This window comes from Calidris pugnax, unplaced genomic scaffold (genome assembly GCF_001431845.1).
Source record: "Calidris pugnax isolate Ruff unplaced genomic scaffold, ASM143184v1 scaffold20, whole genome shotgun sequence".
NCBI lineage: Eukaryota > Metazoa > Chordata > Aves > Charadriiformes > Scolopacidae > Calidris > Calidris pugnax.
In genome coordinates this window covers 19624746-19649580 of record NW_015094510.1, presented here as the reverse complement: position 1 = coordinate 19649580, position 24835 = coordinate 19624746, and the positions used below count along the sequence as shown (strand labels likewise).

Here is a 24835-nt window from a genome sequence, read left to right as displayed (position 1 = left end):
GGGGGAGCCGGAGCCGGGCAGGGGGAGCCGGAGCCGGAGCTGCAGGCGGAGCCGGGCGCGGTGAGCGGGGCTGGCTGCGGGAGGGAGGGAGAGAGGGAGGATGCCGCGTTACACCGGAGCCGAAGCGTTTCGGTGGGGTCTGTCCCTCTCCCTCTTTAAGGGGAGGTCGGCAACTTCGGGTTCGGGGTGGTTTTACTCCCCTGCGCTTTATTCGTGCCCCCGGTGTTTCAGTTGAGGCTGGGCTGGGAGAGGCTGGCCCGGGGAAGTGTGGCTCCCCTTCCCGCAGCCCCAGCGCCGCTGCCCGGTGCCCAGCGGTGCCCAGCGGTGCCCTCCCCTCCTCGGCAGACCGAAGCGTGTCTCCCGAGCGGGTTTTGGTGCCGCTGTGCCCTCCGAGCCTCACCGGCTGCTGCGGCTCCGGCAGAACCCTCTGAATGTTTTGTCTTTTCGCGTGTCATAATCAAGGGCATCTGATTTCCACATGCCTTTAACCTGGGTACGGGTTGGGCCTGCTTTTGATTGTTCCCAAACGTTTTTGTTTTTTTTTTTGGAAAGAACCTGGTTTTGTCCTTACTGACTTCGTGGGTTGTCAAAGCGCTTGAATTGAACGAATACTTCTTCCTTTTGGAGAATTTTCTTTTGCTGGAGGCAGAGAGGGGAGCGCTCGGGGGCAGCGTCGGGGGGTGCGCTGCTTCTGGAAGGAGGGATGCCGAGAGAAGGGAGGCACAGGTTGGTTTCCATTTCTGAAAGATGCTGCAGACCCGGGGTTTGATAGTGCAGAGCGATGGGTCATCACTGTGCAAGCACATTTTTGGCTCTGTGGGTGTAAGCGTGGATTGCCACCCCTGTGCTCTTTCACATTGTTCACAGGAAGATGACGGGAAAGGAATTGCTCCCTCTGCAAATAAATTGTAAAATGCCTACCCAATGTACTGGGAGAAGAGCTGAGCTTAGACAGCACAACGTGGAAAAAGAAAAACAGCATGGATGCACAAAAATGTGCCCTTTCCAAACACTTCATGCCTAGCTGAAAGCTGCAGGCTATTACAGTACCTTCTCAGTGGAGGTAATGAAGTTCGGGATAGAAAGCAAGTGAAGCAAACTCTTCCTGCACTTGCAAATGCTGAACAGTTAGAGGGAAATCGTGAAAATAGAGGTGAAGGGCTGAGCATTTGCCACACCGGTTAGCATTTGTATATGCAGAGACAATTAGGAATGCACACTGAGTATTATTAAATTTAGTTCTCAGGTAATTATAGCAGAATGGGAGAAAGATAAATAGAAGAACTATATAAAATCTGGACTATATAGAATGCACGTAGTGCTGGCAGTTTATTCTTATAAGGGATCCAGCTGGAGGGCTGATGTCTGTTTCCTTATGATTTTGCTTTTTACACTCATTTTGACTCCGCTCTGACTTTTGTGTGCCTGAACGGACTGAAACGAAGGGCAACCTGAAACCACCAGCCTTCTTCTCTCTCCTGTAATGCCTAGAAGGGCTTGTCCCCCTTAGGGATGGTTGCTGCTGGTTGTAACTGGGTACTGGCTGCCTTCCTTCCCCAGCTCTTCCTCGGACTGGGGCATGCGTATCACCCAAGGTGGGGGAAGGAGAGGCAGGCACGTCAATCCTGTCTCCCTCATGTTTCCTCAGCTTTCGTCTGCTCTGGCGTGCAGGCTTGCCTGCCTGCAGACTGCTACTTGCTATGTCCAGTACGTGTGCGTGGCTGTCAACAGGAGAAATGCTGTAAGACCTTGACCTGGTGGGGAAGGGGTCCTGAGCTATTTCAGCACCCAAATCTACTCTAGTACAATCACCGAGTAGGTGAGTGTATGTATATGAACATATTTGGCTCTGGAAGTTATTGCTGTTTGCATTTTGTTAACCTTTTCAGACGTAAAAGGCTGACTGGGATAGCCTGTGTCTGCCGAGTGTCTTGGTTCATAATTGGGTCTTACTGGTGCAGCACAAATTATAAATGGTATTCTGTAAATTCCCCATCAGAGGCAGGAAGCAGTGCAGTTTTCCTCCTGGCACCCCATCTACGCAGAAGCAGAAGGGGAATTAGCTCAACGATAGAGTACATCCAGAAGTTACTGAAAAATGTGGTGTTTCTGATAGGTTTGCGACTTGGAATTTAAATACTAAAAAAGTCAAGACATTTTCACCTCTGCCTCCTGCCCTCTCTTGCAAGCACTCCTCCCCTTGTGTCTTCATGACTGCGGTTACCTCCTTTTCCTGGCGTGTGTGGAGGAAATCCTGTTACGACACAGTCGACCACAGCGCTGCTGCAAAAACCCACCTCTTAGCCCGCTGCTGGGGCTGCGTCTCCCCTCTTTGCCCGTCCTGCTGCTGCTCCCCCTTCTCCCCTGCGTCGGACACGTCAGTCATGGGCTTCAAGTGTCCTCAGTAGTCTCCCTGTACGTGATGTACCACCTCTCTTGCTGTACCAAGACGTACCCCCTGGGCTTTGATTAGCTCTCAGCATCTGTCTCCCTCAAGCTACCACCTTCCTATTTCCCTGGGCTTTGCCTCGCGCTTACTTGTAGCTTCATATAGGCACCTTGTCCATCATTTCATTAATTTCCTTGAGATGGTATGTCGCAGCACGTTTGCTTTTGCTGTGATGCCTTCAGCGGCTGTCTGGTGAGATGCTGAGACAAGCCCTCATCCGTGCTGCCACCATCCCTGTCACTGGAATTAGTCTGGCTCTGGATCTGAGCACAACAGTGTCCTCTAAAGCGAGGACACCTGCGAGGCAGAGGCAGTGTCACACGGATGACTCTACCTAGCACCCCACCATCCCTGTCACTGGAATTAGTCTGGCTCTGGATCTGAGCACAACAGTGTCCTCTAAAGCGAGGACACCTGCGAGGCAGAGGCAGTGTCACATGGATCACTCTACCTAGCACCAGCAGAAGCTCTCCTTCCATAGCCCATGTTATCCTCACTTGCTCTTTTTGGCATTTCAGGTGCAACCCTGCCCCCTTATGCTTACACATCACAGCGTGGTTCGCTGCAACTTGCAATAGTGGTGTAGCTTTGCATAAGTTGTTGCAGGCTGTTTTGCAAACTGTGCCAAGATGTAAATACTGTGGGCACAAATACAGATGTGACAATGCCCCAGTCTCTTTGTCAAGGGAGGGCCTGCAGCCTGCCTTGGTAAAATCGGGAAGGGTGCGAGGATGGAGATCTTTTCTGTTACACCGTTGAGCAGAAACAGAGAATCGAAGGAGTAGGCTGTTTTCTTCTGTCTCTTGGTAAAACAGGCTGAGGCACCTGAGTCGGGAAGCAGAGTTACAGAGACTGGAGTCACTGTGATAGCACATCTGTGCCCAAAATTCCCTTGACATTTAAGTTCACAGTACATAGTCGGTACTGAATCTGCTTTTGGGGGGAGACAAAATTCTGAAACAAAACAATGTGTTAACAAAGGTTTCTGTTGCATCAAGTGTACAAAATTCTGCCCTAGCTTTGTATTGTGACAAGATATCTAAGGAGTTTAAAATGAAATCTGCGTGACATTTTAGGGTTTGATATGGACCATACACTTTGTTTTTGTAAAATATATTGAAGCTTGTGTGTCAGCTGAATTTTACTGCAGGAAAAATGTTTTCTTATTATTCTGGACTCCACTTACTGGGTCAGAACTTCATTAGCCAAGAACTAATAACCCCCTTTACTAGCAAAGCTAAGGGATACTTATTGCTCAGCAGAGGCCCTTGCTGAAGTCTGCAGGTAGGGCTCCTAAGACCTGCTGGCATGAGGTGCCCAGTGGGGGTGGACATGTCCCTGTGGAATATGAGAGACGGAGGCTTCCAGCTAAGCTCCTGTGTGCAGCCACCTCATCCAGCATCTGGCAGGATGCTGTGCCACAGCAGTGGAGGGGACAATAGAGACCTTAGATGCATTCACTTCCAGATTTAGGAACATTTTGTCCTAAAACTTTATTCCCGGTAGGTGAAGGGGACTGTGCCTGATCTTTCAGATGTTTTTTCCTCCTTTACCTGAAGGGAGGCTGAAGGTCTGAGCCCTGCAGATTGGTAGCTTCACAGGTGAGTGTGATAGAGAATGAAAGAGAGCTCTGATAACAAGGACTGCTTACCCTGGGGCTTGATATCTTATCTGGTAGGTTTTGCTCTGAGTAAACAACGTGGAGGAGGTGGAGCACTTAAGAAATCCCATGCGTTTTCAGGGAGGGTGAACGTGGCTGCACAGCCCTCTGCTGCACTGGCCATTTGGCCCCAGGTGTGGAGCCCAGTGCCACTCTGCCTGTGTCGAATACAAAAGGTGGTTATTGGGGGCCCATGTTAGGAGTCATGCACGAGCTAACAAAGCTTAATTAACTTCTGTTTGTTCTGAGATTAATTGTACCGCCATCGCCCCACACGTGCTGGGTGACGTCTTCTCCCGAGAAGCTTATCAGTGTTGGGATGCTCCACACAGCCGCTTGCAGCCTCTGCAAGGAGGGGTGGCAGGAAGGGGATGACTCAACTGTGAAAGGAGACGGCAAGAAAGAAGCAGTTGAAACATTTTCTTACACTTGTTGCACTGAGGGAAACGGGCTTTAACTGATTTATTATTTTTTTTACCTTCCTTTCTTTTTGCCCTGTGAAAATGTACATTTCTAATTAAGCAGCCATGCCACCCTAAACTACATTTTCGCTTCAAATAAAACTTTCAAATTTTGGGGTTGCAAAACAACAAGAAGTCATTCCACAAAATGAAGAAATTAAGGAATCCTGATACTCACCAATTCCTCCCTCTCCCCTGGCTAACCTTGCCCTGGACCTCCTTTACAGCCTGCTGTCTCCAAGGGCACCCGCGGTCTGTTACTTTGGCAGTGACATCTCAATGGCTGTGTTTGACTGTAGAAGTCAATTACTGAGACCTAAAGCCATTAGGAGGAACCAAATGGCTGTGTGAACCTTCGTGTCCCCTCTTCATGATCATCTGCTGTCATTAAACTTTAGGAGTTTGACTCTCTTTGAGGTTTCTGCCTGGGGTTGAATTTGGCTGAAAGTGGCTTTGGGACAACAACAGGAAAGAAAGTTAGTTGGGGTGGGAATAAAAGGAATAAAGCTGGGACTGGACACTGAGAAATCAAATATGACCCATCACAGTAATCAAGGAAGAGTGGAATTTGGGGGTTTGTTGGGGTTTTTTTTAGCAAGCCGTAATTTTTCACAGGAAATTTTCAACCAAAGTGGGAAATAATTTTTAGCAAACCAAGACAGGAAGGAGACTGATTTCCCTGGTGCCTTTGAGTCCTACGGGTGAGATTCAGATTCACATTTTAATGGGAGGCGGGACCATGGAGGGTCCCATTTCCCCATCTGAGGTCCCAGATGTACAGCGATGGGACCCCTTTCTCCATTCACATCCTGAGAGATACAGGGAACAGATAGGTCCCTTGCTCCCCACGTATCTTATTGGCAATAGGAGTGAATAAAGTTCTTGGGCCAAATCCTACTGTGGCAGAACATGGTCAATGCCAGCCTTGACTGTAGGCTACTGCTGCAGCTGAGACTATGAAAATAGCTACTAAAGGCATTGGACTGGTGCGAATGATGTTCTGGTCCAAATATTTCTGTGTTCTTCAAAGGTAATTAGAAGCTCAGACCTTTCCATCTCACTGTGTACGCTTGTCATTTGAATATGAATGCGCGCGTTTAAAGAGCCTTGAGGATGTATTGTGCTTTGCACTGCATCTCTGGCGTGTTTAATCAGCTCAAGATTTGGTAGGCTCTGTTCCCTTCGCCTCGCCGGGGATCGAGGTGGTGTAGTGAATGAAGGGCTAAATGGACAAGAGCAGTGCTCTGTGTATCTGGGGGCAGATGAACTAAAGAAGATCCTGCAGAGACAAAAGAGGGCTGGAAAAGAAGCAAAATCATTTATATTTGTCTTGTTTGAAGATACAGTCCCTGTCACAGAGATCTGTGCCTCTTTTCCCCAAGAGAGCCGTTCTGAAAGAAACAAAGGGAAGGGAAAGGGTCTCTGCTACGAGCAGACAAAACTGAGGGGTAGAGGATTGAGCTCTCTGTGGGCAGATTTTCCACAGAAAAGGTATACGGGGGCTGTTACATCCTCCTTTCCATCCCAGTACCACCACCTGCCTCAGCCAGTGTGCTTCTGGGAAATTGGGTGCATGCCCTCCCATCCAGAGGATGTGCTGGGTCCGTCTCTGGGGAAGCCAACATCAGGGTTCACCTGCAGCCTCCCACCTCTCCTTCTGCACGGGGAGGGGGTCAGGAAGCTGTCCAGCTCCCTTTGGGTGGAACATCAGTATAATCAGTGTTATCAAAACATTTGGATTTCAACAATGCTGACTTTTAACAGCTGCGCTAGATAATTTTCTTTATTGAACTTGGACAGGCTTAAACCATAAGTGATTCAGTGATTGAAGGGATGAAAGCAACACAACAATGCATTAACATTCATCCCCAGAGATCTGCTTCTCTAATGCAGTTCAAACCAAATGTGCTGAAAGGGTAGAGCTCTGAGATGTATAATGATTGCGCAAGCGTCTTTTCTTTCCCAGAGGGGAGGATCTTTTCGAAAGTAGCCCTACTTTTGCTTTAATCTGCATCGTCTGGGATTGTTTCTTCATATACAATCAATTCAATTTGCTTTATTAAAAACAGTTCAGGGGCCACATTTTAATTTTAGGCATTGAACGAATGCAGCACACAAAAATCTGCCAGTTATCCTTGTGTATATACAGTATTCAGGTTGGGGATTTCAGGTAAGTGAACTTAAACTGCAGATTGCCTGAAATAAAGAGAATAAATAAATAATGGTGTGTAATCCAGAAAGGCCTGGATTCCCGGCAGGAGTCTTTAGGGGATAATGTGAAATGAATTGGAGTGCAGATACAGTGCGGTGCCAGGGGACAGCAGGCTGTCTTGGACCTGGAGCACTCTGCAAAAGAAGAGAAAGGTGTTATCAAGGCATGGCTGTAATGCAGAGATCAAGAGATAAGCATGGTTTTTATATTATTCGTGCAGTGCTGTAATTGGACAGCAGAAGGATGTGGTTAGCAGAAATAAAACACAAGCCAGGGTTCCAGTTCTTTTGTTTTCTTCTGAAATTTCTGGCACCGAGAGCAGTCAAAATTCAGCACTTCTTTCTCCCTGTTTTTTATCAATGTAGTTATTACAAAACTCTTCAGCTTTAATTTGCTTTTTTATAGGGGCCTTTCTAGGCATGCAGTCCCCTTAGATTTGGGCGTGATAACTAACCATATCCTGCGAGTTGGACGTTTGGCTTACATCCTCATATCTTCCTGCTTGTAAGTATTTTATTCATCCTCTTTGCTTGTTTTTCTCCTACTTTTAAGGAGCAGATTCAACTGACAGGCTCCGAGTCTGATGCCATGTCATGATGTCTTTGCTTTATATTGTTATAAATAACTCTATAATGTGCAGATCCATGAGAAATGTAAATGATACAAGCATTTGATCCCATCTGAATTAATCTAAGTATCCTTATGGCTCTGAGGTTCCTTTTCCCAGCCCCACACAAAACTCCAAACAAAATGTAACTTGATTTTAACCTGCAAACAAGCCATCTGGGCACTTGTCTTCTTAGATTTTAAAAGTCATAAATTTAAATCATATTAAATCATAATAAAAAATGAAATTAGATCATAAATTAAAAGGAAGACTTTGCTTGTGGCAGGAAATAGTTTTTCCTTTTCCTTGTGTGCACTGTTTTGTTGAGTCAATTGGTGACTGATCCTGTTTCCCAGGCAGAGAGGTGAAGGGATTCTGTGCTCCTGGAGGGTCCATCTGTAACAGGAAAAAGAAGCATCCTACTTACTTGTGGTCTTTCAATTACCAAAGGCATTTATGCGAGAGTAAGAAGTATCAGGGATCATATTCTTGCTAAACTCCAAGTGAGCATTCTTTGCCTTTCCTACCTACATTTACGATGGAATAAAATGTTGCTCGCTTCTTTTCTGTCTAGAGCTACTGTCTAATATAGTTGCGTGATGTTAAATTGCTATATTTTTTCAGTCTAGAGCAAATTGCCTTTCAAGACTGAAGGGTTCCCTGTATGTAAAGTTCATTCAGTCCATTAAAATGAGCATGCAAACATATTTTTATTGGCATTAAATGCTTTGTGTTATATGTTAACTGGAAGGACGGTATATGGTGATACACTCCTATATGCTAAAGGAAATAGATGTAGAAAATGAAGGTGGTGAGGGGAAGATGAATGAATTAAACCAGAAGCTCACAGGCCTTCGTACATGAATCGAGTTAGTGAAGGTCATGAGAAACCTTAATCTTTTTAATAGATGTAGTGAAAACTTGCTGCCAGCTTTTGGAAGTAATCACTGTGACAACAAGACTTGGGGGGTGAGTCGGGGTGGAGGTGGTGTGAGCTTAAATTATATTTCACTAAGCCTGGAGAAATAGGATTGTTTCATTGAGATATGCAGAGAACTAAAATGCAGGCAACTGGATGGTAAAGGATTTATGACATTGGGACTATGAAAAAGCTCTCTGTTTACTGCATGCTGTCCTGGAGAGTGCTGCAGTCTCATTTAACATTCACCTGAGACTGAACGGGGAGATGACTACTGTCTCAGCGATGCTCAAGATTAAATTGCATATGTTACATATAATTTGGCACCCAGAGGGTATGACAATAGATGAGGCCTCTGCTCCTGACCCCATTTCCGTTTTTTGAAAAAAATAGGTTTTATGACAGATGCCATCAAAGATGCAGAGAGCTGATAGCTTTGGCATGGCTACCTCGGCATGGTACCTGGGATTTACCTCTATCCCTCACCAACCCAGTTTGCCCTGCTTTTGGTGAACACCAATTTGCCAATCTCCTGCTTACCATGGGATAAGACAAAAGATGAAAAGCTCCAGCTGAGCCTGCCGACTGTATCTGCCAGGTAGATACTGTACCTGCCAGGTAGCCCTGCCCTTGGAATAAGAGTGGTTGTCCTCACCTATGAAAAGTGATTCATACCAAGGGCATGACTGAAGGAACAGTGCACAGCTGGAGAAAAATACTTAAATAGTGGTTGTGGTTTAAAAGCAAGGATGGCACCATAAGCAGAGCCTTTCCCTGTGTGCCAGATCTCATATTTGAGGACTGAAGTAACAGAACAAGGTTTTACTCTCTTGTACATCTAAAACCAGCAAAGCAGGGAGTTGGATGGAGTTGGTGCCACCTTAGTAGAGTGAGCAGTTTTGCTGAAATGAGTGAATCTATCTAAGCAGTTTGCCCATCAGAGCAGGGAGGCTGCCTAACAATGGAGGAATAGCAGCAGGAAAAGTCAGCCCGTGTCAGAAAGGCAAGGAATGACCTGGGACTTCCTACAGTGGTGGGACGGGATTCAATGACTGAGGAAGCCTCCTCAAGCTGCCCATCCCAGTCCTGGGATTGTAGAGGTGCTTGTGAGAAAGTAATGCAATCCAGCTGCACCACAAAATCTGAGTCCTCCAGCAGACAGGTGCCAGTTCTCCTGTCCCAGGAATTTTCAGGATTTACCCAGTTATTCAGCAACAGCACTTTAAATTCAGTCTTTGCCTTAAACCAACTCAGCTTTCCAACGATAGACGTGGGAAAGGTAGGGACCCCTACAGAACTTGAAAACTTTGGCTCCTTAGTTGAATTCCTTGCTGGGTTTACGGCTCTCACAAAGACAGCAGGTTTGTTGCAGTCGGCCACTTTCAATTTACCATTAGACTTTGAAGTCAGTGACAAAATTCCCGATCATTTTTTTAGGACCAGATTTGGGCTAGATGTTATGATGTTGTTCTGTTCAGTTTTCAGAAATGCACAAAACCAATTAGCAAACAAGAAGGTGAAGGTGGCACCTGGCTTTATTGGGGGTTATTCCGTTGGGACGATTAGTGTAAGAGAGACAAAGGGTTGTGCCTCTTACCTTCATCTCCCGGCAGAAGAAGGAACCTAAGCCGAAGCATTAGCTGTGGCGCAGTGAATAAAATTGCTTGCGGGTGTCCCTCTTGAAGCCTGGGAGATCTGATTTGGGGGAAGGCAGAGGTGTGGGCAGCCCTATGACTGTGTAGCTGCATTTTGGTCTAGAACAGCATTTGCAGCCCTGCAGCCGTCCCGGCTGGTCTCCAGTGGGGTTGCAATGCTGGAACCGCACCAGGGAACATTGTCGGGGATCAGGGTGGGATCCATTTTCTTTCTGTACACATTTTGTACCTTTCCTATGAATACTACTCAGATGTCAAGAACTCAGATATGTTCACACTCCATAGCATTTTGCTGTTTTACTCCAACGGTACAGATGGCTGGTGAAAATCCTTTTTGACTGAGTAGGACCTTACACTTTAGGTCCGTATTTTTAAAAGTGTGATTAAACCAACACTTTTTTTTTTTCCTCCCTAAAATATTACCCAAAGAGCCACTTTAGCTGAAGCTACGTTTTATGGTGAAATTCATTTACACATCCCATCACTACGCAGTGTGAGTGAGGCAACTAGGATCTGGGCCATAGTCATTTGGAATCAGAGTTTACAGTGTGTCTGATCTCACTACAAAATACTCAGTTAAAAATAGCCCAGCTGACATTGTAAGACCTATAAAGGCTCTGATCTAGCAAAGCACTCACATCTCTGCTTAACTGTGAGGTTCTGATTAGTCCTTTTTAAGACCATAAATCTTCCACCAACTTCAAAGAAAGTCCCATGCCAAAGTTCTTCCTTGTACCAGGGCCAAAACTATTAATGGCAAAAGTAGAATGTAGCGGATTTTAAATTTCTGAAGAATTTAAACACTTTTAACTTCTGCCATGTTAAAAAAATTATGTGAATTCATTCCTTAAGTTATTCTACAGCAATTCAATTAATAATGGATCTGCTTTTCATTATGATGAGTAATCAAGGATAAACATCTTCTATATCAAAGCTTATCTTTTAAAAAGGATAAATTAGTTATAACACACTTAACTACTTCCAGAACATGAAAGGAACATGTATTGTTCCATTAGTTAATTTTGGATCACTAAATTAAAGACAGTTCAAAAGGAGTATAATCTCATAAGGATCTCTCTTTGTTCAGTCTGTTGTGACTTATTTCACAAGGTACAATAAATACTGTTTCTTGTGGAGCTAAATGCTATTAGAGTTATAAAATGGTTTTGGTTTAGTATATTTTATGCGTCAGTATGAGTTATATACCACAAGGGTAAGAATAGTTTTATCTGGTATTTGCAGATGCAGTTCTGTACTCCTGCATATCTTGTAGGCTATTGGGATGTTTGATTAAGACTACCAAAAGCTCTGCAATAAATGATACATGCAATAAAGCAATAAAACAACATCTGGAATGTAACCTTTTGTCCATGAAAGCATGGATGTGTATGTACTAGCAAATTAATCCAGGCCAGGGCATAGGTCTGTTATCATCTCTCCTGTGGAATTAACAAGCACACCTCCTGACGTGGTTTTGGACAGCTAGCATCCTCCAAGCAACGCCTGGACATATTTGAGGTTAGGATCAGCCATTGTTCATTCCCAAAGGCACCTGTGATTTGGCCATCCTGTCCGTGGGAATAAAAGGGAGTTCAGGCATTTTGATGCAGCATGCCACACAAGTTGTCCCCAACACCAGAGAATAGCTTTGACCGGTTTTATGTAGTATAGATGTAGTTCTGAGGTATAGAAAATAAATTGGGGTTTAAAAACAGAATTAGATTCTACCTACTGCTTAATGTAGTCCTTGTTTACTCAGGCACTCAGGGCTTTTAACAGCATATAGCATTGCCTCCTGAATTTAATTTGCAGTGCAAAAGTACAGTGGGTAACTATGCAAATAACTTCAGTGACTGCAAAGCAAACTTCTTAGCATTTTCAGTGGGTGTCTCCAAGGCTTCTGTGTTCTCAGAGAAGAAACATCACCAGCAGAAAAGTACTTCATCCTACTTAAGGATCTTTAGTCCAGGTTGGATCACACCTAGTGTCAAGAAGTGTCTGCCTCTTGAAGAAAGAGGGGCTTTACTAAGTTAGCAGAGGTAGCATGTTTAAAGGAAAAATGGTAAGGCAGACCATTGCTGGGGGCAGTGCTGGGACATTTTCATGGGAACTCAGAGAAAGCTCTCCTTCCATAGCCCATGTTATCCTCACTTGCTCTTTTTGGCATTTCAGGTGCAACCCTGCCCCCTTATGCTTACACATCACAGCGTGGTTCGCTGCAACTTGCAATAGTGGTGTAGCTTTGCATAAGTTGTTGCAGGCTGTTTTGCAAACTGTGCCAAGATGTAAATACTGTGGGCACAAATACAGATGTGACAATGCCCCAGTCTCTTTGTCAAGGGAGGGCCTGCAGCCTGCCTTGGTAAAATCGGGAAGGGTGCGAGGATGGAGATCTTTTCTGTTACACCGTTGAGCAGAAACAGAGAATCGAAGGAGTAGGCTGTTTTCTTCTGTCTCTTGGTAAAACAGGCTGAGGCACCTGAGTCGGGAAGCAGAGTTACAGAGACTGGAGTCACTGTGATAGCACATCTGTGCCCAAAATTCCCTTGACATTTAAGTTCACAGTACATAGTCGGTACTGAATCTGCTTTTGGGGGGAGACAAAATTCTGAAACAAAACAATGTGTTAACAAAGGTTTCTGTTGCATCAAGTGTACAAAATTCTGCCCTAGCTTTGTATTGTGACAAGATATCTAAGGAGGTTAAAATGAAATCTGCGTGACATTTTAGGGTTTGATATGGACCATACACTTTGTTTTTGTAAAATATATTGAAGCTTGTGTGTCAGCTGAATTTTACTGCAGGAAAAATGTTTTCTTATTATTCTGGACTCCACTTACTGGGTCAGAACTTCATTAGCCAAGAACTAATAACCCCCTTTACTAGCAAAGCTAAGGGATACTTATTGCTCAGCAGAGGCCCTTGCTGAAGTCTGCAGGTAGGGCTCCTAAGACCTGCTGGCATGAGGTGCCCAGTGGGGGTGGACATGTCCCTGTGGAATATGAGAGACGGAGGCTTCCAGCTAAGCTCCTGTGTGCAGCCACCTCATCCAGCATCTGGCAGGATGCTGTGCCACAGCAGTGGAGGGGACAATAGAGACCTTAGATGCATTCACTTCCAGATTTAGGAACATTTTGTCCTAAAACTTTATTCCCGGTAGGTGAAGGGGACTGTGCCTGATCTTTCAGATGTTTTTTCCTCCTTTACCTGAAGGGAGGCTGAAGGTCTGAGCCCTGCAGATTGGTAGCTTCACAGGTGAGTGTGATAGAGAATGAAAGAGAGCTCTGATAACAAGGACTGCTTACCCTGGGGCTTGATATCTTATCTGGTAGGTTTTGCTCTGAGTAAACAACGTGGAGGAGGTGGAGCACTTAAGAAATCCCATGCGTTTTCAGGGAGGGTGAACGTGGCTGCACAGCCCTCTGCTGCACTGGCCATTTGGCCCCAGGTGTGGAGCCCAGTGCCACTCTGCCTGTGTCGAATACAAAAGGTGGTTATTGGGGGCCCATGTTAGGAGTCATGCACGAGCTAACAAAGCTTAATTAACTTCTGTTTGTTCTGAGATTAATTGTACCGCCATCGCCCCACACGTGCTGGGTGACGTCTTCTCCCGAGAAGCTTATCAGTGTTGGGATGCTCCACACAGCCGCTTGCAGCCTCTGCAAGGAGGGGTGGCAGGAAGGGGATGACTCAACTGTGAAAGGAGACGGCAAGAAAGAAGCAGTTGAAACATTTTCTTACACTTGTTGCACTGAGGGAAACGGGCTTTAACTGATTTATTATTTTTTTTACCTTCCTTTCTTTTTGCCCTGTGAAAATGTACATTTCTAATTAAGCAGCCATGCCACCCTAAACTACATTTTCGCTTCAAATAAAACTTTCAAATTTTGGGGTTGCAAAACAACAAGAAGTCATTCCACAAAATGAAGAAATTAAGGAATCCTGATACTCACCAATTCCTCCCTCTCCCCTGGCTAACCTTGCCCTGGACCTCCTTTACAGCCTGCTGTCTCCAAGGGCACCCGCGGTCTGTTACTTTGGCAGTGACATCTCAATGGCTGTGTTTGACTGTAGAAGTCAATTACTGAGACCTAAAGCCATTAGGAGGAACCAAATGGCTGTGTGAACCTTCGTGTCCCCTCTTCATGATCATCTGCTGTCATTAAACTTTAGGAGTTAGACTCTCTTTGAGGTTTCTGCCTGGGGTTGAATTTGGCTGAAAGTGGCTTTGCGACAACAACAGGAAAGAAAGTTAGTTGGAGTGGGAATAAAAGGAATAAAGCTGGGACTGGACACTGAGAAATCAAATATGACCCATCACAGTAATCAAGGAAGAGTGGAATTTGGGGGTTTGTTGGGGTTTTTTTTTAGCAAGCCGTAATTTTTCACAGGAAATTTTCAACCAAAGTGGGAAATAATTTTTAGCAAACCAAGACAGGAAGGAGACTGATTTCCCTGGTGCCTTTGAGTCCTACGGGTGAGATTCAGATTCACATTTTAATGGGAGGCGGGACCATGGAGGGTCCCATTTCCCCATCTGAGGTCCCAGATGTACAGCGATGGGACCCCTTTCTCCATTCACATCCTGAGAGATACAGGGAACAGATAGGTCCCTTGCTCCCCACGTATCTTATTGGCAATAGGAGTGAATAAAGTTCTTGGGCCAAATCCTACTGTGGCAGAACATGGTCAATGCCAGCCTTGACTGTAGGCTACTGCTGCAGCTGAGACTATGAAAATAGCTACTAAAGGCATTGGACTGGTGCGAATGATGTTCTGGTCCAAATATTTCTGTGTTCTTCAAAGGTAATTAGAAGCTCAGACCTTTCCATCTCACTGTGTACGCTTGTCATTTGAATATGAATGCGCGCGTTTAAAGAGCCTTGAGGATGTATTGTGCTTTGCACTGCATCTCTGGCGTGTTTAATCAGCTCAAGATTTGGTAGGCTCTGTTCCCTTCGCCTCGCCGGGGATTGAGGTGGTGTAGTGAATGAAGGGCTAAATGGACAAGAGCAGTGCTCTGTGTATCTGGGGGCAGATGAACTAAAGAAGATCCTGCAGAGACAAAAGAGGGCTGGAAAAGAAGCAAAATCATTTATATTTGTCTTGTTTGAAGATACAGTCCCTGTCACAGAGATCTGTGCCTCTTTTCCCCAAGAGAGCCGTTCTGAAAGAAACAAAGGGAAGGGAAAGGGTCTCTGCTACGAGCAGACAAAACTGAGGGGTAGAGGATTGAGCTCTCTGTGGGCAGATTTTCCACAGAAAAGGTATACGGGGGCTGTTACATCCTCCTTTCCATCCCAGTACCACCACCTGCCTCAGCCAGTGTGCTTCTGGGAAATTGGGTGCATGCCCTCCCATCCAGAGGATGTGCTGGGTCCGTCTCTGGGGAAGCCAACATCAGGGTTCACCTGCAGCCTCCCACCTCTCCTTCTGCACGGGGAGGGGGTCAGGAAGCTGTCCAGCTCCCTTTGGGTGGAACATCAGTATAATCAGTGTTATCAAAACATTTGGATTTCAACAATGCTGACTTTTAACAGCTGCGCTAGATAATTTTCTTTATTGAACTTGGACAGGCTTAAACCATAAGTGATTCAGTGATTGAAGGGATGAAAGCAACACAACAATGCATTAACATTCATCCCCAGAGATCTGCTTCTCTAATGCAGTTCAAACCAAATGTGCTGAAAGGGTAGAGCTCTGAGATGTATAATGATTGCGCAAGCGTCTTTTCTTTCCCAGAGGGGAGGATCTTTTCGAAAGTAGCCCTACTTTTGCTTTAATCTGCATCGTCTGGGATTGTTTCTTCATATACAATCAATTCAATTTGCTTTATTAAAAACAGTTCAGGGGCCACATTTTAATTTTAGGCATTGAACGAATGCAGCACACAAAAATCTGCCAGTTATCCTTGTGTATATACAGTATTCAGGTTGGGGATTTCAGGTAAGTGAACTTAAACTGCAGATTGCCTGAAATAAAGAGAATAAATAAATAATGGTGTGTAATCCAGAAAGGCCTGGATTCCCGGCAGGAGTCTTTAGGGGATAATGTGAAATGAATTGGAGTGCAGATACAGTGCGGTGCCAGGGGACAGCAGGCTGTCTTGGACCTGGAGCACTCTGCAAAAGAAGAGAAAGGTGTTATCAAGGCATGGCTGTAATGCAGAGATCAAGAGATAAGCATGGTTTTTATATTATTCGTGCAGTGCTGTAATTGGACAGCAGAAGGATGTGGTTAGCAGAAATAAAACACAAGCCAGGGTTCCAGTTCTTTTGTTTTCTTCTGAAATTTCTGGCACCGAGAGCAGTCAAAATTCAGCACTTCTTTCTCCCTGTTTTTTATCAATGTAGTTATTACAAAACTCTTCAGCTTTAATTTGCTTTTTTATAGGGGCCTTTCTAGGCATGCAGTCCCCTTAGATTTGGGCGTGATAACTAACCATATCCTGCGAGTTGGACGTTTGGCTTACATCCTCATATCTTCCTGCTTGTAAGTATTTTATTCATCCTCTTTGCTTGTTTTTCTCCTACTTTTAAGGAGCAGATTCAACTGACAGGCTCCGAGTCTGATGCCATGTCATGATGTCTTTGCTTTATATTGTTATAAATAACTCTATAATGTGCAGATCCATGAGAAATGTAAATGATACAAGCATTTGATCCCATCTGAATTAATCTAAGTATCCTTATGGCTCTGAGGTTCCTTTTCCCAGCCCCACACAAAACTCCAAACAAAATGTAACTTGATTTTAACCTGCAAACAAGCCATCTGGGCACTTGTCTTCTTAGATTTTAAAAGTCATAAATTTAAATCATATTAAATCATAATAAAAAATGAAATTAGATCATAAATTAAAAGGAAGACTTTGCTTGTGGCAGGAAATAGTTTTTCCTTTTCCTTGTGTGCACTGTTTTGTTGAGTCAATTGGTGACTGATCCTGTTTCCCAGGCAGAGAGGTGAAGGGATTCTGTGCTCCTGGAGGGTCCATCTGTAACAGGAAAAAGAAGCATCCTACTTACTTGTGGTCTTTCAATTACCAAAGGCATTTATGCGAGAGTAAGAAGTATCAGGGATCATATTCTTGCTAAACTCCAAGTGAGCATTCTTTGCCTTTCCTACCTACATTTACGATGGAATAAAATGTTGCTCGCTTCTTTTCTGTCTAGAGCTACTGTCTAATATAGTTGCGTGATGTTAAATTGCTATATTTTTTCAGTCTAGAGCAAATTGCCTTTCAAGACTGAAGGGTTCCCTGTATGTAAAGTTCATTCAGTCCATTAAAATGAGCATGCAAACATATTTTTATTGGCATTAAATGCTTTGTGTTATATGTTAACTGGAAGGACGGTATATGGTGATACACTCCTATATGCTAAAGGAAATAGATGTAGAAAATGAAGGTGGTGAGGGGAAGATGAATGAATTAAACCAGAAGCTCACAGGCCTTCGTACATGAATCGAGTTAGTGAAGGTCATGAGAAACCTTAATCTTTTTAATAGATGTAGTGAAAACTTGCTGCCAGCTTTTGGAAGTAATCACTGTGACAACAAGACTTGGGGGGTGAGTCGGGGTGGAGGTGGTGTGAGCCATCCTTTGGGATGAGGAGGTTTCATCCTGGAGCTGGCATCACCGTATCACTTGGGATGTCTTCTGGGAACCTGCACAATCCTCCTCCTGCTCTGCCTGCCCTGATGCTGAACAAAAGAGAGGTGGTTCTGGTTTCATGTCACGAGGGGATGATATCATTATCTGCTCACTCCTGGCTTTAACTTTCCAAAAGGGAAAAAAAGAGAGGACTTGTGAGTCCTTTCACTTAGATAATCAGTGTCATCTTTAATGAATGTCCTCTGCCTCCCCTCCCCTGCTCAAAACAAAGAGCTGTCTGCCGGATACGGAGCAAGAAATTTTTGTGCAGATCCAAAGTACCATCTAGGCAATGAATCTCCCTTTCCTAGACATTTTCTAGCCATATTAATGGCCGATAATTTCAGTGCCATTTGCTAGTCACCAGATCCTCTCCATCAGGGGCATGGTCTCAAGTCATCCCTTGTGGGCATGTTGGTCTTCGCCTCGCATCTCCATGTCACCCCGAACACACACGTGTGCAAGCATGGGAAGTGGATCCGAGGAAGACAGAATATGCAGACATAATGTAGCCTGTTGCCCAGAGGCTCCTTCTGCCAGGATCCATGGACATCTGACATGGGTGAGCTTCTTCAGCTGTCCTGCACAGGGTCAGTGAGCAACTCCTGCCCTCCACAGGAGCAACTCCTGCCCTCTGTTTTGAAAAAGATGGTAGAAATTGAATCCTTCTGTTGCATTCATCCTCTGCCTTTCTGTATACATTGGGATGAAATCAGCCAAAAGGGTTTTCGTTTTTTAGGGAAGGATGGCAGATAAAATTAACAGCGTATTGATGTCTGATGGGACAAGGGACCTCAGTGTTGTAACTCTTGTAAAGGCACATTAAGCTCTCCTCTGCTAAGAATTGTTTACAATAAGAAGAGGGCTTTTTAGAATACCTTCTACCTGTGAAGAAAGAGTTGATGGGAGATTGTGACAAAAATGTTAGTTTATGTAGCATAAAAATGCTGATTTTCTTTGATGTCGGTTTGTCTCTCTGCTTAAACATTTTAAAGCCTCTGAAATACCTGCTGTATATCTCAGCCTGTAGTCACAAAAAGCCAGAAGAACCAAAAAACATAATGTTTATCTATAGCTGATAATGTCCCAAGAAAATGAATCTACCAGACTTATCTCTGCTCCTTGTTCCTCAATTTTTAGGGCCTCAGTGGTTGTGAGTATGCTCCATTAAATTATATTTCACTAAGCCTGGAGAAATAGGATTGTTTCATTGAGATATGCAGAGAACTAAAATGCAGGCAACTGGATGGTAAAGGATTTATGACATTGGGACTATGAAAAAGCTCTCTGTTTACTGCATGCTGTCCTGGAGAGTGCTGCAGTCTCATTTAACATTCACCTGAGACTGAACGGGGAGATGACTACTGTCTCAGCGATGCTCAAGATTAAATTGCATATGTTACATATAATTTGGCACCCAGAGGGTATGACAATAGATGAGGCCTCTGCTCCTGACCCCATTTCCGTTTTTTGAAAAAAATAGGTTTTATGACAGATGCCATCAAAGATGCAGAGAGCTGATAGCTTTGGCATGGCTACCTCGGCATGGTACCTGGGATTTACCTCTATCCCTCACCAACCCAGTTTGCCCTGCTTTTGGTGAACACCAATTTGCCAATCTCCTGCTTACCATGGGATAAGACAAAAGATGAAAAGCTCCAGCTGAGCCTGCCGACTGTATCTGCCAGGTAGATACTGTACCTGCCAGGTAGCCCTGCCCTTGGAATAAGAGTGGTTGTCCTCACCTATGAAAAGTGATTCATACCAAGGGCATGACTGAAGGAACAGTGCACAGCTGGAGAAAAATACTTAAATAGTGGTTGTGGTTTAAAAGCAAGGATGACACCATAAGCAGAGCCTTTCCCTGTGTGCCAGATCTCATATTTGAGGACTGAAGTAACAGAACAAGGTTTTACTCTCTTGTACATCTAAAACCAGCAGAGCAGGGAGTTGGATGGAGTTGGTGCCACCTTAGTAGAGTGAGCAGTTTTGCTGAAATGAGTGAATCTATCTAAGCAGTTTGCCCATCAGAGCAGGGAGGCTGCCTAACAATGGAGGAATAGCAGCAGGAAAAGTCAGCCCGTGTCAGAAAGGCAAGGAATGACCTGGGACTTCCTACAGTGGTGGGACGGGATTCAATGACTGAGGAAGCCTCCTCAAGCTGCCCATCCCAGTCCTGGGATTGTAGAGGTGCTTGTGAGAAAGTAATGCAATCCAGCTGCACCACAAAATCTGAGTCCTCCAGCAGACAGGTGCCAGTTCTCCTGTCCCAGGAATTTTCAGGATTTACCCAGTTATTCAGCAACAGCACTTTAAATTCAGTCTTTGCCTTAAACCAACTCAGCTTTCCAACGATAGACGTGGGAAAGGTAGGGACCCCTACAGAACTTGAAAACTTTGGCTCCTTAGTTGAATTCCTTGCTGGGTTTACGGCTCTCACAAAGACAGCAGGTTTGTTGCAGTCGGCCACTTTCAATTTACCATTAGACTTTGAAGTCAGTGACAAAATTCCCGATCATTTTTTTAGGACCAGATTTGGGCTAGATGTTATGATGTTGTTCTGTTCAGTTTTCAGAAATGCACAAAACCAATTAGCAAACAAGAAGGTGAAGGTGGCACCTGGCTTTATTGGGGGTTATTCCGTTGGGACGATTAGTGTAAGAGAGACAAAGGGTTGTGCCTCTTACCTTCATCTCCCGGCAGAAGAAGGAACCTAAGCCGAAGCATTAGCTGTGGCGCAGTGAATAAAATTGCTTGCGGGTGTCCCTCTTGAAGCCTGGGAGATCTGATTTGGGGGAAGGCAGAGGTGTGGGCAGCCCTATGACTGTGTAGCTGCATTTTGGTCTAGAACAGCATTTGCAGCCCTGCAGCCGTCCCGGCTGGTCTCCAGTGGGGTTGCAATGCTGGAACCGCACCAGGGAACATTGTCGGGGATCAGGGTGGGATCCATTTTCTTTCTGTACACATTTTGTACCTTTCCTATGAATACTACTCAGATGTCAAGAACTCAGATATGTTCACACTCCATAGCATTTTGCTGTTTTACTCCAACGGTACAGATGGCTGGTGAAAATCCTTTTTGACTGAGTAGGACCTTACACTTTAGGTCCGTATTTTTAAAAGTGTGATTAAACCAACACTTTTTTTTTTTCCTCCCTAAAATATTACCCAAAGAGCCACTTTAGCTGAAGCTACGTTTTATGGTGAAATTCATTTACACATCCCATCACTACGCAGTGTGAGTGAGGCAACTAGGATCTGGGCCATAGTCATTTGGAATCAGAGTTTACAGTGTGTCTGATCTCACTACAAAATACTCAGTTAAAAATAGCCCAGCTGACATTGTAAGACCTATAAAGGCTCTGATCTAGCAAAGCACTCACATCTCTGCTTAACTGTGAGGTTCTGATTAGTCCTTTTTAAGACCATAAATCTTCCACCAACTTCAAAGAAAGTCCCATGCCAAAGTTCTTCCTTGTACCAGGGCCAAAACTATTAATGGCAAAAGTAGAATGTAGCGGATTTTAAATTTCTGAAGAATTTAAACACTTTTAACTTCTGCCATGTTAAAAAAATTATGTGAATTCATTCCTTAAGTTATTCTACAGCAATTCAATTAATAATGGATCTGCTTTTCATTATGATGAGTAATCAAGGATAAACATCTTCTATATCAAAGCTTATCTTTTAAAAAGGATAAATTAGTTATAACACACTTAACTACTTCCAGAACATGAAAGGAACATGTATTGTTCCATTAGTTAATTTTGGATCACTAAATTAAAGACAGTTCAAAAGGAGTATAATCTCATAAGGATCTCTCTTTGTTCAGTCTGTTGTGACTTATTTCACAAGGTACAATAAATACTGTTTCTTGTGGAGCTAAATGCTATTAGAGTTATAAAATGGTTTTGGTTTAGTATATTTTATGCGTCAGTATGAGTTATATACCACAAGGGTAAGAATAGTTTTATCTGGTATTTGCAGATGCAGTTCTGTACTCCTGCATATCTTGTAGGCTATTGGGATGTTTGATTAAGACTACCAAAAGCTCTGCAATAAATGATACATGCAATAAAGCAATAAAACAACATCTGGAATGTAACCTTTTGTCCATGAAAGCATGGATGTGTATGTACTAGCAAATTAATCCAGGCCAGGGCATAGGTCTGTTATCATCTCTCCTGTGGAATTAACAAGCACACCTCCTGACGTGGTTTTGGACAGCTAGCATCCTCCAAGCAACGCCTGGACATATTTGAGGTTAGGATCAGCCATTGTTCATTCCCAAAGGCACCTGTGATTTGGCCATCCTGTCCGTGGGAATAAAAGGGAGTTCAGGCATTTTGATGCAGCATGCCACACAAGTTGTCCCCAACACCAGAGAATAGCTTTGACCGGTTTTATGTAGTATAGATGTAGTTCTGAGGTATAGAAAATAAATTGGGGTTTAAAAACAGAATTAGATTCTACCTACTGCTTAATGTAGTCCTTGTTTACTCAGGCACTCAGGGCTTTTAACAGCATATAGCATTGCCTCCTGAATTTAATTTGCAGTGCAAAAGTACAGTGGGTAACTATGCAAATAACTTCAGTGACTGCAAAGCAAACTTCTTAGCATTTTCAGTGGGTGTCTCCAAGGCTTCTGTGTTCTCAGAGAAGAAACATCACCAGCAGAAAAGTACTTCATCCTACTTAAGGATCTTTAGTCCAGGTTGGATCACACCTAGTGTCAAGAAGTGTCTGCCTCTTGAAGAAAGAGGGGCTTTACTAAGTTAGCAGAGGTAGCATGTTTAAAGGAAAAATGGTAAGGCAGACCATTGCTGGGGGCAGTGCTGGGACATTTTCATGGGAACTCAGAGACACTTGGGCAGTTGTGTGACACACAGAGGGAGAGACCACAGACATTCGCAGTCATTATTTAAAGGGCCCGATGCTGTCCCTCTGGCTGATGCTGACAGTGTTTACTCTCTCTGTCACCATGGAAATCAGTGGATTGTATTTCTCAAAGCCTCTAACTGTGAGTTGGAGGTAATTGTATTGAACTGGGACCACAGGATGAGGCTGAAAGCAAGGTCAAGATGAGAGGGACTGCACTGGGAACATAGTTCTTTATGGATATTGTCTTCTTTGTGGGAGGAGAGCTTACCACCTTTCCTTGTGATGCTTGAGTATCTGCAGTGAGAGGCTGACCATAGATGGATGGATAGAAAGATTGCATGTGGATGATTATATGCAGAAAATAAGCTTCATTTCCTACCTGCTTGCACCTTGCATTATCTGTTTTGTTTCAAAACAAAGGCCATGGATTACAGCATCTAATTCAGCTACAGCACATCAGCTTTTTACAAACAATTCCCTCTCTTCTCTCACACTTCCACACTGCACCTGGGGATTAAACACGTCAGTTTAAAGAAAAGCAGCCTAGCGTACCCTCTGATCTGCTCGTCCTGTGCTACTGTGGCTTTTGCCAGCACCCGAGCTTCCAGGTTCAAACACAAAGTGGGTGGAGGCAAAGCTTGTTCAAAGATGGGATCTCTTCCCCGTTGGCATTTGCTGCCCTTAGATAGTCCCCTTGCATTTGTTGAGCTGCCAGGGCTGCCAGTTCCCTCAGGATTTTGCTTGTAAGTGTCAGAAGCTGCAACACTTCACTGAAACGTGCCTGCCACCGAGGTCCCCATGGCAGCATTAGAGTGAGACACATTTTGATCTTTGAAACCATTTGATCCTTTCCTTAAATATACAGTAAGAAAGCAAGTCTGGCAGATTTTCTCATTCTGGGTACCTCTGCCAAGGCACTATGGAGTAAGTGACTAATGGCGGTGGATTTGTCATCCATCACAGTGTTGAGCAGCCTTGCTCATCTAGGCTGGGGAGCTGAAGTCTTGAGAGGAACTTTTGTTCCTTGACTAGGTCTTATCTACAAGTCAAATCTGGATTCCAATATGCCCGTCCCATACAAAGTACATTTTTGATTGTGCCGTTCCTCAGTTAAACAACTCATGGAGGGGAAGGGTCAATTTTAATTCATTGATGGGTAGGATTTCTCCTAATCCCTGCATTTTGGAAAATAGAGATATAAAGATAGTTGTTAGCTCATGCTTTATGAATTGCAGTTTAGGAGTAATAATTTGGAACTCTTAAGAATTAGATTGTCTCAGGTACACATTAAATCACATTACTTGCTAGTAAATTAATCTTGCTTTTTTTTTTCTTTTTTTTCCCCTTGCAGTTCCAAAGGATACAATCTTAGATTGTCCTGGGCTTGAGCAGTAAAGGATAAATTTCATCACTGGCTGACTTCTCATCTCTTCATTGTGATGAAAAAATGGTTGCCTAAAGTAAAACATTTGTTATGCTGCTAAACCTGCCTTTGAATCCAAGATCCATTGCGATTTTTAAAACACAAACCCCAAAATGTCAGAACCCGACTCTTCATCTGGATTTGTAGGAAACATGGAAAATGGGACATTTCTGGAGCTGTATCCCACATCCCTTTCAACTTCAGTGGATTCATCACCTGGCCGTTTATCCAACGTCTATGTCTATGTTTCTATATTCCTTAGTCTCTTAGCTTTTCTCCTTTTGCTATTGATCATTGCGCTTCAGAGGCTGAAAAACATAATTTCTTCCAGTTCCTCCTACCCAGAATATAATAGTGATGCTGGAAGTTCTTTCACTAATTTAGAGGTTTGTAGTATTTCTTCCCAGCGCTCTGCTCTCTCAAATCTTTCTTCGTGAAATGAAATGAAAGGAAACGCACAGGGAATGGAAGAGCTTTGTCTTGTTTCTTGGGGAGGTAGTGCATGCAACATTTGCCTTAGAAGACTATTATGAAGAGGTGGCTTTGAAGGTTTCCTTAGTTGCTTTTTGGTTGGGTTTTTTTTTTTTTTTTCCTTTCCTTTTCTAGTCTTCATTTCCACTGTTACTAATGTTCCTTTTCATTTTGGACAATGGATAAATGACACTTGATCATCGTTTCATACCTGTAATAGTGATGCTGTCTCTTCCTCACACATACACAGTGTTCATTAAGAGTATTCCTGCCAAATTGTGATATGGTTCTAACTGGATGTGTCATTTTTCTGCTCTAGTTGTGACCCTTTCCCTGGTTTTGTATCAGTAGTATGCTGACTACTTTTCTTTTTCCTTTTCCTAAGGACTTCTGGAAGAAAAGCCTATTGCAAAAGTATAAACACTGGGACAATATAAAGTTGTTGGCAT

At 43.9% G+C, this 24835-nt stretch overlaps 1 protein-coding gene and 1 long non-coding RNA gene across 4 annotated transcripts; both read left to right on the top strand.

The window, feature by feature from the left end:
- The first annotated feature begins 2 nt into the window (after window positions 1-2).
- Window positions 3-8130, top strand: LOC106902402. 2 transcript variants are annotated; one of them, XR_001414486.1, is made up of 4 exons: window positions 3-60; window positions 1649-1819; window positions 7188-7286; window positions 7746-8130. It is a non-coding gene; the product is annotated as an uncharacterized LOC106902402 (long non-coding RNA). The 2 variants fall into 2 exon arrangements; XR_001414485.1 differs by lacking the exon at window positions 3-60 and having other exon boundaries at window positions 1089-1819.
- A 6891-nt stretch (window positions 8131-15021) lies between these two features.
- On the top strand, window positions 15022-24500 carry SERTM1 (serine-rich and transmembrane domain containing 1). 2 transcript variants are annotated; one of them, XM_014965717.1, is made up of 3 exons: window positions 15022-16455; window positions 17993-18173; window positions 23844-24500. In XM_014965717.1, the coding sequence occupies exon 3, from the start codon at window positions 24029-24031 to the stop codon at window positions 24350-24352; it is 324 nt and encodes a 107-aa protein (XP_014821203.1). In that variant the 5' UTR covers window positions 15022-16455; window positions 17993-18173; window positions 23844-24028; the 3' UTR covers window positions 24353-24500. The 2 variants fall into 2 exon arrangements, with proteins under 2 accessions (XP_014821203.1, XP_014821202.1); XM_014965716.1 differs by lacking the exon at window positions 17993-18173.
- The last annotated feature ends 335 nt before the right edge of the window (window positions 24501-24835 follow it).